This window comes from Cimex lectularius, unplaced genomic scaffold (genome assembly GCF_000648675.2).
Source record: "Cimex lectularius strain Harlan isolate CLEC.00 unplaced genomic scaffold, Clec_2.1 scaffold39, whole genome shotgun sequence".
Classification (NCBI taxonomy): domain Eukaryota; kingdom Metazoa; phylum Arthropoda; class Insecta; order Hemiptera; family Cimicidae; genus Cimex; species Cimex lectularius.
Genome location: NW_019392653.1, coordinates 663351 through 675585, shown reverse-complemented (window position 1 = coordinate 675585; position 12235 = coordinate 663351). Strand labels below are relative to the sequence as shown.

At 35.5% G+C, this 12235-nt stretch overlaps 1 protein-coding gene across 3 annotated transcripts; it reads right to left on the bottom strand.

Moving 5' to 3' along the window:
* Window positions 1-340: 340 nt before the first annotated feature.
* Window positions 341-12009, bottom strand: LOC106671135 (TATA element modulatory factor-like). Of its 3 annotated transcripts, none has more exons than XM_014401979.2 (17): window positions 11659-12009; window positions 8119-8313; window positions 7409-8061; window positions 6828-7144; window positions 6664-6753; window positions 5926-6106; window positions 5750-5853; window positions 3173-3305; window positions 2945-3117; window positions 2530-2721; window positions 2260-2454; window positions 1997-2196; window positions 1746-1938; window positions 1543-1687; window positions 1308-1418; window positions 906-1253; window positions 341-848 (listed from the first exon to the last, which is right to left on the bottom strand). In XM_014401979.2, exons 1-17 carry the CDS (start codon window positions 11783-11785, stop codon window positions 798-800), a joined length of 3408 nt encoding a protein of 1135 aa, XP_014257465.1. In that variant the 5' UTR covers window positions 11786-12009; the 3' UTR covers window positions 341-797. The 3 variants fall into 3 exon arrangements, with proteins under 3 accessions (XP_014257465.1, XP_014257466.1, XP_014257467.1); XM_014401980.2 differs by having other exon boundaries at window positions 8119-8262; XM_014401981.2 differs by lacking the exons at window positions 2945-3117; window positions 3173-3305.
* Between the last annotated feature and the right edge of the window lie 226 nt (window positions 12010-12235).

Sequence of the window (12235 nt, the reverse complement as noted above, 5' to 3'; positions counted from 1 at the left end):
TTCGGCTATGGTTAAAATTAAAAGGAGTCAGCCTTTACCTTAAGTGACAAATATTGGTCTATTGTGCAATCTTTATTATTATCTAGAGCTTTTCATTATGTTTAAAAAATTTTATCAGACCCCAAAGCTTTGTTAAAGGCTCACATGTATATCCTTCACTCCTTGGCTTTTACTCAGGAGTTGAACAGCCTCTTCATAAAGGTGACAATTAATACCTAGGAAAATAAGCAAAGTGGAGCCTCAGAAAGTGTTTCCTGGAGTTTGGATATAATGATGATGGCAAACAAAAATGTTCAATAACAAGATTAAGTTGTGTAAGGTGTAAAAAGAAATCAGATGGTTGCAATAATTTAATAATTTTATTTATAATTAATTAAATTAATATATTCATAATAAACACAATGTACAAATAACACCTATATTACAAATATTATATTACATAATAAACAAATATTGACAAATTTCTTAAATTTTTAATTATATGAAAATGTACAATGAATAGCTGGTTTTAAAATTCTTTTTTTGCTTACTTTTGTTGTATAGCTGAGATACGATTAAATTTGACAAATGTCTAACAAATAAAGGCACCTCCAAAATTTGTCCCCAAATATTATCATTATTCTAGTTATAAATTAAGCATGAGAAAATATCATAGTCTTTAATTTTTTTTTTTTCTTAAACATGAGACTTGATCAAACATTTATTTTAATTTGAGCATGCATTTTATAAATATTTTTTTCCCTCCCCTGAGGCTGATAATATCGTAAATTTCACAAGGCCGTTCACATCATTCCGCATCATGATGGCACATTTGGCTTAGGCTCTTCGCGCTTAAGAAGCTCGTCAATCTACAAAACACTTTTTTTAACACCATTTTTTTATTTAAAAAAAAAAAAAAAAATTACCTGAGCTTTATACATTTCTTTCATGTCTTGAAGGTCCATCTTGAGTTCTTGTGTCTCTTCAACCTTCTCCCCGTACATTTGGAGAAGGGCGTCGTACTGCGTCTTCAGAGTCTCGAGGGATTTGACCTCGCTTGACTGCACCTCGAGCTGTGAGGACAACCTCATGATTTCGTCTCGAAGCGACGTCCTCTCGCTTTCCATACGTGCGACCTCCCACTGAAGCTGGTGAACCTCGCCTTCTTTCAATTTTAATTGAGACTGAAGATTCTCAATAAATGACGTGTTGTTTGAAGGCTTCAACACCTCGTAAAACCTCGGCGTTGGCATTTCGTTCTGCTCTTCACCGAACTAATTTTTTTGGTTTATTTAAATAAATTCTGATAAATTACAACATTAGCTTACCCAGTTGAGTGCGCTTTCAGACTCGATGGAATCCTTCAAACTACACGGAGAAGATCTTGGCGTATGCATTGGTGCAGATTCGATTGCGGCTTTATTTACTCTTAACTGCTCCTATATTATTTGACTAGTTTTAATTAAAAAAGTAAAGAAAAAAATCTTCAAAAAACACGTTTATTTAGATATAAACAAGTTGTTTGGGAATAAGGAGTTTGTGGAAGCGTTTTAAATATTCTACCTGTAGTGCGATATTTTTTCTCTTCTCTGCGTCCAACGCTGCCTTTTCCACGCTCAAAATATCCTTGAGCGAGATGATTTCCCGCTTCTTCTCTTCAAGCTCGGAGACAAGCCTTTCCTTTTCCAACTGGAATTTCTTCGTCTCGCTGAAAACATTTCAAAATGTACAAGACAATTTTTAAAATATAAATATAAAAGTTTTACCTGTTTTTAAGAACTTTGACTTTTTCTAGATTTTCTTGGCTTAGGTTTAGCTCGGATAGAAGGGCGTTATTCTGTTCGCGTAGGGTTATCACTTCGTTCATCAATTCCGACAAACGAGCGCTGCTCGCCTCGTGCTGGTGCCTAACGTTTCTTTCGCTGGACGTCAACTTGACCACTTTGGCTTCCAAGTCCGCTGGAAGAAACAAAATCAAATAAAATTTTAATGAATCAATACCCAAGGGATTTAGTACCGATTGAAGAGTTTAAAAGCGCTTCCTGGCGTTCCCATCTCTGTTGAGCAGCACTGTGTGCTTCGGTCAAGCTCTGAAGTTGCCGGGCGAGTGGTTGACTTGCAGACTTCAGCGCCTGCGACTCGTCCTCAAGTCTCCTTTCAGCACATTCAGCACGCTTTAACAGTTCAGACATCTCTTGTCTTAGCGTCATTTCAATCCTTTTAAAAAAATAAAAAGTAAAATTACTATACATGTATAATAAAAACGGCTTACTTTCATACTTCGAATGCTTTTCTTGTTCCTGGATCATCTGTTTTCTCATGTCTTCAAGTGCACTTTGAAAAGTAGTGATCCTGACTTGCGCTGATTCAATCTCTAAGGATATGTTGCTCTTTATCGAATTTTCCATCTGCTGTTTTTCAGCCTTGAAATTAGACTCCGCCTTTGAAAGGGCTTCACTTTTCATTTTCAACTCTCTGTAACACAATTTTTTAAAGTTTTTATTTATTTGTAACAGCTAGCACTATCTTTAATAACTGTTTTAAACCTACTTTTGGCTAGCTATGAGAGATGCAGTTAATGACGAGACACTCCCTTTTTCTGTGATGAGCTCCTTTTCAAGCTGGAGGACCTGCTTCTTGAGGTTGTGGACTGCCTCAATGTGCGATCTCTCCATCTCTTCTTTCGCACTCATCGTTTTCTTACTCCTTTCTAACTCCTGTCTCGTTGAACCCAACTGGTCGCTATAAATTAGTAAAATAATAAAAGCTGTGAGGATTTATGATTTCTACAGGGTGATGAACCAATAGACGGACCAGAATGATCAGAAACGACCAAACTACAACCATAAAATATGAAAAATCTGTTATTTATAAAGTTATTATACTATTTTAAATTAATAAAAAAAAAGACAATTCTCAAGCAAGATGTATTGTTTCAAAAAATACAAAAAATAAAAGTAATTACTTTAAAGTAGATATGACTTTTGAGTTTTCTTTCTCTGTAGCTCTGAGTTTCTTGATTGTGTTGTTTAACACGAGATGCTGCTTGCTTAGTTTTTCCCCTTCTTGCCTCAATTCCTCAATAACTTGGTCCTTTTCCGCGTCCTCTTCTTTGAGAACGATTTCAGCTTTGGCTTGCTGTCAATAACGCAGGTTAAACGGTGAAACGGTCAGTCTCATGGTGTATACTTACGTCGAGCTGTTTCCGAAATGCCTCCTTCTCGCGTATGGCCTGTTGGAACTTGCGCTCGAGGGCCGCCAGACGCTGGGTGAACTCCTCGCTGATGTTCTTCAAATCCTGTTGCTCCGATTTGACTTCTAGCTGGCTGAGAGGCGCAGAGAGAAGAAATGAAATTTTCGTGAAATTTGGTCAGAATTGAATAACGTCAAGGAAAGGATCTTCAGTTAACAATGTAAATAAACAATAATTGTGACTTGAAAGACCAAAAATTTTGGATCAAAGTAATATAAGTAATACTAAACGCATCAATATATATAATATATATNAACCTGACAGGATTATTATATATATATATTATTTTTTTTTTAAACATATTCAAGCCTTTTAATTGTAAATCCAATTTTAAGAATAACAGTTTACTGTTGCAATATTTCCCCTTAGCTTCTAAATAAAAAAATAATACAATGTGCTGGACCAATTTAAATTTTATTATATTAACATGGAAATTTTTATTGCTGAATACACACTTGTTTGTGTATCAGTTTTGTGTTACACTGGATTAAGTAAGGTTAGGTTAGATTAGGTAGGGTTAGGTTCAGATTAGTTAGGTTAGGTTGAGTTAGGAACATTATAGGGGTTACATTAGGGGCAGATTAGGCTAGGTAAAGTAGAGTTAGGGACATTTTACGGTTAGGGAAATGTTAGGTTAAATAGGGTTAGAAACAGGAGTTAGGTAGAGTTAGGGACAGATTAGGTTAGGTTAAGTTTGGTGAAAAAATACTTTAATTTGTGACTACAGTCCCCTAAGAATAACAATAAGGTCACAAAGTTTTAAAAATATGGCAGTTGAATTAATGAAGGTTTGAAGTTAACATAAAGTGAAATAAGTTTAACTAAATCACATAATACAAAATATAAAAAAATATAATTAATAGTAGCAATGCATAATATTTAGTGACCGTTATGTAATGATCTTTTTAGAGATCATGAGATGCATTCTAGTGTGATGTAGGTTTAGAAAAACATTTTCTTTATCATACCGTTTTGATCTTTATTGAAATCATCTTCAGGGCCTGGGATTTATAAACATTGTTTAAATTATACAAATACATATAAAATATGAAAATGAATTTATACAGTGATGTACGCAATATAAAATTTTTACGTTTAATCAAAGTATTTGTACTCGCTCAAAGTGTGTGTTTTCTGTGTAGATGTGTCATTGTTGTGAGTCGTGTTGAGAGTGTTAATAAGATATTAATGTATTTTTGTTTATATATGTTTGATTTTGAAGGAGTGGGAAAGGAAGTAGGGATATAAATTCATTTTTCTATGAGGAGTCAGCTTCTTTGAAGTGAAAGGGACCGACAATGGGAAAAAAAGAGGGCAATGGATTGTCATTTGGGCCTGGTTAGCCTTTCAGGATTATTAGAGAAAGGAAAGATAAATTGTTGAAGATTTAGACTATAGACTGTAGTGATACATGTATGTTATTGATATAGAATTTGATTTATGATATTAGTGTTTACAAGTGTCCATTCTGTAATCTATGCTGTGTTTATCTCTGTTGATGTAAACCATTTCTAAAAAGTTACATTTATGTTTGTTTTGTTCTGTGTAACATTTTTGGATTGTTGAAGTCGAAATTGTGTTGGTGTTCAAAATGGTGGGTAGCCAGCACTGTAGTTTTTGTTTGGGTTTTTTGCAATCGTAAACATGTTGTTTTACTCTCTTATTCAGATATTGGGATGTAATTCCGATGTAAGTTGCAGGATAATTTATACAATTGATTTTGTAAATTACCTTATTTGTGTGTGGCATCTTTAATTTTGGAAAAAAAAAGGATGTGAATAGTTTTATAGTTTTTGTAGGCTATTTTAAAATTATCAGAAGAGAGAAATGTGTTTAATTTGTGTGATAGGATGTGGACAAATGGAATGGAATGTATGTTGGTTTGTCTATGGTTGATGGAACTGATGCAGTGTTATGTTACGGTGTTAGTTATCAGTCGTAGTTGTTGATTTTTCTATTGATTATGTGTTTAGGATAACGATTGTTATGAAGGATATGTTTGCATATCTTTATGTTCTTGCAGTAGGGTAATAATTATGTGAAGTAGTCCTTCGGCCAGGTTTGTTATATCACGAGTGTATCTAAAAATAATTTTTTTGTTTTGTTGTTTTTGATTTCATGTGTAAATTGTAGGCTTGGGTGAAAGTAGCAGTTATAAGAATAAGAATAGTAGCAATAGTAAGAATGTAAGGAAAAGTAGTAATAAAGAAAGAGGGCTAAGGACATATTATGTTAGGTTAGGTAGACTTAGGTTCAAATTAGGCTAGGTAAGTAGGGTTAGGGACAGCTCAGACTAAGTTAAATAGTTAGGTTTTGGATTAAGTTTTGAGGAGAAATTATGTGAATGAAAAGCACGAGTTTTAAAAGTCCGATGTCTCCCTTTATGTCATCCAAAAATTTAAGTAAGATTTCTCTTTACACAAAATATGTTTAATTAAAAATAAAAAAAATTGAGAATCTTTGTTTATTATTTATTTTTGAATTAATTTACGTATTTATCCATAACTAATTGATTACCTCTTTAAGCTGGAATTTGATTCATGAAGGGCTGCATTGGCTCTGCTCAGGTCAAGTAGTTTTGTTTCTCTGGCCTGAAGAAGTTCGCTCATTTCTGAAATCCTCTAATAGAAAAAAAGTATTTAATAAATTTTTAAAAATCTCAGTTCAAGGGTTAGGAGAATTTAGAATACTACCTTTAACAATTTTTCAACGTCATTGCCTTCTTCTGACCCGCCGCTCGAGGCTTCAGAAGGCTCTCGGTGATGCCCTTTTATTTTCCCGGGCGTCGGCTTCTGCGTGTTGGGAACGTCATTGAACCTGAGATTCTTCGTCGGACTGAGCCTTGTGCTTGCATTACTCCCATTGGGCGTCGTGCTAAAAATACATACAAGGTGAGAACGCGTTGACGAGGAATGGATCAACGTCTCACCTGCTAGTCAATTTGGTAAATGTCAAGTAGGGGGACTTTTTGGTGACTTTAAGTTTGGATATTTTTGAATTTTTACATTTTTCTTTTGAAACTTGCTTCATGCTGGAAATGTTAATGTAACCATGGTAACATTTACTTCTTTTTTTTTAGAATATCTGCTTTTATTAACTTGCCTGAGCAGTTTTCATTTGAAAAATGTAAGTTTTGCTACAAGTTTTTGTGCAAGTTTTTAAAAAATGTTTTGAAATAACCAAAATTGCAAAATTTGTCAGAATTAAAATTGCCACACAGTTTCTGATAAAGAAAATACACTGCTTCTCTACAATGTAAAAATATTTTTCATAAATGTGCAAATTGGAAGCTACATTTGCTACACTGTAGTACATAATTTGCCTGGGAGGTTTGACCCCTCATCCAAGACACCCAACGGTTTAGTTTAACATTAAGTCCTCCTGTACGGCAGGAATTACTTTTTTTACTTTACTTATATAAAAACAAATACCTTGAAATTATTTCAATATCGGAGGATGTTGTTGTTTCAAGTTCATCTCCAGAAGTTTGTTCGCTGGAACCGATTTTGACAAGATCAGACCTTAAAAAGAGCAGAAAAAGAAAATTAAACATCAAACTTTAAAGTAACCAGTAATTTAATTTAAAAAATTAAACCTTTCTGAACTTATCGGAGACTGTTCGCGTATGATGGCCGACGGTTCAGTCATTGCATCTGCGATAAGCGTTGTTACAACTGAACCTCGGAGATTCGACCCTTCATCACTGCTTCCCATTATCGTGCCCTCTTCGCAGCTGCTTTCAGCAGGGTCGCTCAAACATTCGGAGACGCGAGACTGGCTCAGCTTGGGTGCCTCGGTCACGACTTCGTCCTTCTTTAATATTTTGGTGTCCTTCTTGATCTTGGCGTCTCCTCCGCCCTCTTGGACGACCGCGTGTGTCAACACGAAACCGGTGATCGGGCGGTTGACAGCCTGGTTAAACAGAAAGCAAGGGATTTTCAGAGCCTCTGCTCTAAATTGTGACCTTTAGGGTAGGAAAAGGTTTTCTTTAAGGTCAAAGCCATGGATCAATCCTTTATTCAAAATAAATGCTAATTCGTTTTTCATTAAATTTAAATCCTAAAAAATGCTCAAATTTACTATTTTTTAACTTGTAGCAGTTTTTTTAAGTTTTTTTTTTTTTAATTTTAAGTATGTATAACATAGCTAAAAGGGATAAATTTTATAATTAATTACCTCTCTTGGAGACATGGCTTCTGTAAAAGATGTTTCTAACGATGATGTAGACTTTAGCATTGCGTTTGCTGAATGTTCAAGTACAGTCATTGTTAAAGTGTTTTCTGAGGCTGACGTGTTGCTGTCTTCGACGCTGATGTCATCTTCATCTTCTGGTATCACCTCTACTCCTTCGCCTTCTGCTATCGGCGAAACAGAATCGCTGCTGTTTCCCTTGTCGCCTGATTCGGTCGAATGCGAGCCCAGAACGTCAACAGAACTGGGCGAAGTCAACACCTCGACGGATTCGAACGATCCGCTCTGCCTCAACCTGGCCACAGAAGAAGAAGCCGATATCGAGTGGTCTGAGTCAGGAGTTGATCCTATGACATCACAACTATCAGTCGATCTTCTGTCGCTTTCAGACGAAATCACAGACAGCCGGCTGGCTACGTTTTTCTGCTCTTTTTTCCTCATAACGACCTCAACCTGAGGAAAGTTTTTAATTTCTTCTTTGATCTGTTCCCCATCTGGTATATCATCGTTATGCTCAGGTGATTCCCTGGCCTCCGACTGAACCGTATATAAAGATTTTGAGAGATCGAGGGAGAGGCTTCTCGGTGGGGTAGATTTCTTCGGTTGGTCTGATACCAAATCGCCAGATTTCGTCCCCTCTACAACACAAAGTTTTAAATTAATGTTAAATTTGTTTTTGCTAACAAACGAATTACCTGGTTTCGACTGGTTGTCGAAAAAAGAGCCGGTGAACGAACCCCAAAGGCTGGTGCTGTTCGGCATCTTGACACTTGGCGAAACCACCTCCTTCGTTATCGCACCAGGTGTGCTCTGGCTGCTCCCGCTCTGTAATCCCCATGCTGAGAAAAAACTGTCCGTGTTTACATCACTACTGCTCGAAATCGATTCCGCTGTTGCAAAAATGCAAGCGTTAACAAAGAGAAGGTGTCAATATGCTTTCTTTTTTGTCAACAATTATAAAATACTGATAAATTATCTATTTAGATAAATCAGATGAAAAATGTTTGGGGAGAAATTTGTGAAATTGTAAAAACAAGTTGTTCAATGTCTCAAACAATTTTTAAAAATTATAATTTGATCCTTTCTGATTTGGTCTGCCTACAGATGATGGCAAAATGCTAAAACCTGTCTGACAGACCAACCCAGCACGAATCATTACTGGATCATCAGTAAGGTTACTAACTCTGCATACCACAAGAGGTAATCTAACAAATTATTAAAACTATCAGCAAACCGGTATCATCCAAATTAATTAATTATCCAAAATCCTAAGCATTAAGAACGTAAAGCAGCAAGTTCAAGGCAAAAATAATGATTAAGAAAAAAGGTAACAACAAAAGTAACCCTTTTCATTGCTAGTCAATCAATTACCTTTAATGCCCAAGATATTTATCAAATTCCTGGCTCATTGAAGTAGTTTAAATAATTGCTGTCTGAGAGTAAAGGTGATAAACAATTTTATTCCAATACCAATTAATTAAATGTATTAATCCAAACATCAAGCTCATTGAAAAATACCCAACTAATCTGTGGATAGATAGATTTGAGGCTAAAATAATTTTTAAGCCTAATTATTTATTAAATATTATGCAAATTAAAGTAGTTTAAACCATGAGGATTCTAAGGCTAATATACAATCAATTTTAAGCCTAAAAAATTCAACATATGCACAAAATTCTAAGTTGAATTGAAATGCTACAACTGCCACGGGGTTTGACAGTAAAACAATTTTATTTTAGGCCAAAATATTTAAATATATTTATCAAATGTCAAGTTCATTAAAGTAGTTTAAATAATCAAACATCTGACGTTAATATCCAATCAATTTTAAGCCCAAAAGTATGTGCACAAAATTCAAAGTTTAATTGAACTGTCTTAACTATCAGGCTGTTTGTTGCAAAAACAATTTTATTTTGGGCCTAAATATTTAAATATATTTATAAAACATTAATTACATCAAAGTAGTTTAAACAATCAAGCATCTGAGGCTAATATCCAATTAATTTTAAGCGAAAAATTTCAATATATACACAAAATTCAAAATTGAATCATACTGCTTTAACCGTCAGGCTAATTGGCACTAAAAAATTTTATTTTTGGCCTAAATATTTAAATATGTTTATAAAATCTTAATCTCATCAAAGTAATTTAAACAGTGAAGTATCACAGGCTAACATCAAATCAATTTTTAAGGTCAAAAATTTCAATATTCACACAAGATTCAATTGATCCTGAGCCCTTTTGTGACATGGGGATTCATACAATGAGTACCTTAGACAAAAAGGCAAAATGAAAGAATAGTGGAATTCACTCGTTGGCGACATAGAAACCAAGAAACTTCTAGCAAGTTTTGGTAAAGCTGGTAAAGAAGGAACAGAAAAAAATTTGAATCTAACAGGATTCTTAACAGCATACTTTACAACATCTTGTAAAGTCTTAACTGACTATAAAGGAGAGGAAGAACACAGGATAGGATCAGATACAATGATATGGTATACAGATGGCTCCAAAACAAACGAAGGACCCAGGTTGGGGTTTTGGGGTTTTTTGTACAAGCCCAAAACATGAGCGATCAAACTCATTAGGGAAGTACACTTCAGTCTTTCAAGCAGAATACATGCCATCAATGCTTGTACCCAAGAAAATCTTAAAAGAGGTTACACTGCCAAAAAAATCCTCATAAGATCTGATAGTCAAGCAGCTATTAAAGCATTAGCACGTAAAAGAATCACATCAATATTAGTCCGTGAATGCATCCAAAACCTGGGGAAACACAACAACCTGATGATATCTTGGGTGCCAGGGCACAGAGGAATTGTGGCGAGAAAGCAGGCACACTGGCCAGAGGAGGATCTGCAAGACCATACATAGGCTCTGAACCTATACTTCGGATAACAAAAAAATAGAATCCTCCATCGCAGAATGGATCCAAACAAAACAAAAGGTGAAGTAGATAAACTCTAGCGGCGCTAGGCACAGTAAACTTATGATGAAACAAACCTCACCAAGACTGGCAAAATCACTGCTGCAATTGGAGAGGGCTAAACTCAGAGGAGTGGTAGGACTACTAACCGGTCACTGGCATCTGAGAAAACATCTACACAACATGGGCAATGATGATCTCACCTGCAGTATGTAATGAGGAGTTGGAAACAGCCACCCAATCAAGCCCCGAAGCAACAGCTCAATGGAGATTTAACCTAGCATATGAAAAAACTTAGGGAATGAAATTGTAGCAGCGACAGTCAATGACCTGATACTTCTAAGAAGGATTGAGTCTATTGCACTGAACTAAGGAACTAGGAAGGTACAATAAGCCAGAAGGCTGCAGTGCCTGGGGAGCACAAACTCCGCTTCCTAGTATCCTTATTACCTCACCATACCAACATGACACTGCAGATTAAATGGCATTTGAAGAAGAATACTATAATCCAACAAGGCACACGAAGATTCTGCACTTCTATGCGTACATTTGGGATATACAGCATAAACATAGAGGAAGTTTAATCACTGAAACCGGCCCAATAATCAAATTTCTGGAAGGGCTAGGAAACACCCGTGTGCTATAGGTACAGAACGGGGTATATAATAGTTCTCAAAGAGCGCAGTATATTACACATCTTGAATATTACATCTTACAAATTCAAGCACATCATCGTTCATAAGAGCCAATAGTCGTCATACACATGACCTACTAGACTCGGGGAAAATTGAGTTAAACTATTTACTGCGCTTAAATTGTGTGCTATCGCATAAAAACCCTCTAAAGTGTGTGAATCGTCAAGGCTCAACTCATTTAATTATCTGTTTGTCGCTAAAACAATTTGTTTTAAAGCGTGTGTAAATATCCATGGTTTATTCCAATCAGTCAAGACATGGCTTTTAAACAATTTGACTTAATTAGACACTGACAAGTAGATAATCAGTTTAAATAGATTTTTAAATAAAAAATTCTTTTTCATAGAAATTAATTAAAGTTGTTAATAAATGTAAAATTGATTAAATGTGATAAGCTGTTAATGTGGGCTCATTTCAATGACTCAATCAATTGGTCAAAAATGGCAACATTTCAATGCGATTTGATTGGTCTGTGATAAAATAAAAAAACGAGGTTCATTGGTTGAATAGGCAAATTAACATTAAAATTTTCTAAATTTTTTCTATTTCTATACCTTTGGACGATGTACGTTGAAAATTATTTTTTTATTTAGAAAATCAAGTAGAAAAGGACTTACTTGGGCTCTGTTTCGTCTTGGCCCCTTCTTCGTCTTGAATGTCCAAAGCTTTGTCGATAGTCTTTTGGGCTTCCTTCAGGGCAGACTTGGCCAGTGTAGCGAATCCCGTGGTATCGAACCAGCTCATTGTACTCGCCTGGTAAATGTCATAGAAGGGCCTGGCCAATTTGGACGCATTGTGGCCATTCGTGTAAGGTTGGAAGGTAGTCGGGGATCACCTCGGACCCACGTGGTCGCGACCCATTTTCCTTTTCCAACCAGAAGTTACAATTGTATCTGGCCAAAAATCGGCAGAACTGAAGATCCAAAACAGAAGATATCTGCTTGATAATGATATCTGGCTTATCTGCAGTTTTAACCAGGGCCGGTCGAGCGCTGTGACCGTCCAACAATCCATTGGTCATTGGTCACACAACACGTCACGTTGAGAAATGAAGCAGTTTTCATTTGACTAAAAATCTAGATTATTTTAATCAGTAATTCCAAACTAATTCCTTAGTCCTTTTATGATTTCATCCATAAAATGTTTTAAATCTAATTTTCTTTGGACATCCCTTTTCAACATAATCAACCCTCA

What these genes read in the sequence shown, in the direction of transcription:
- LOC106671135 (XM_014401979.2), bottom strand. Translation starts at nt 11,785, where the DNA reads ATGAGCTGGTTCGATACCACGGGATTCGCTACACTGGCCAAGTCTGCC. An exon ending in CGACAACCAGTCGAAACCAG is followed by an intron (nt 8,062 to 8,118) that starts GTAATTCGTTTG and finishes TTTGTGTTGTAG; the next exon opens with AGGGGACGAAATCTGGCGAT. An exon ending in TCTCTCATAGCTAGCCAAAA is followed by an intron (nt 2,455 to 2,529) that starts GTAGGTTTAAAA and finishes ATTGTGTTACAG; the next exon opens with AGAGTTGAAAATGAAAAGTG.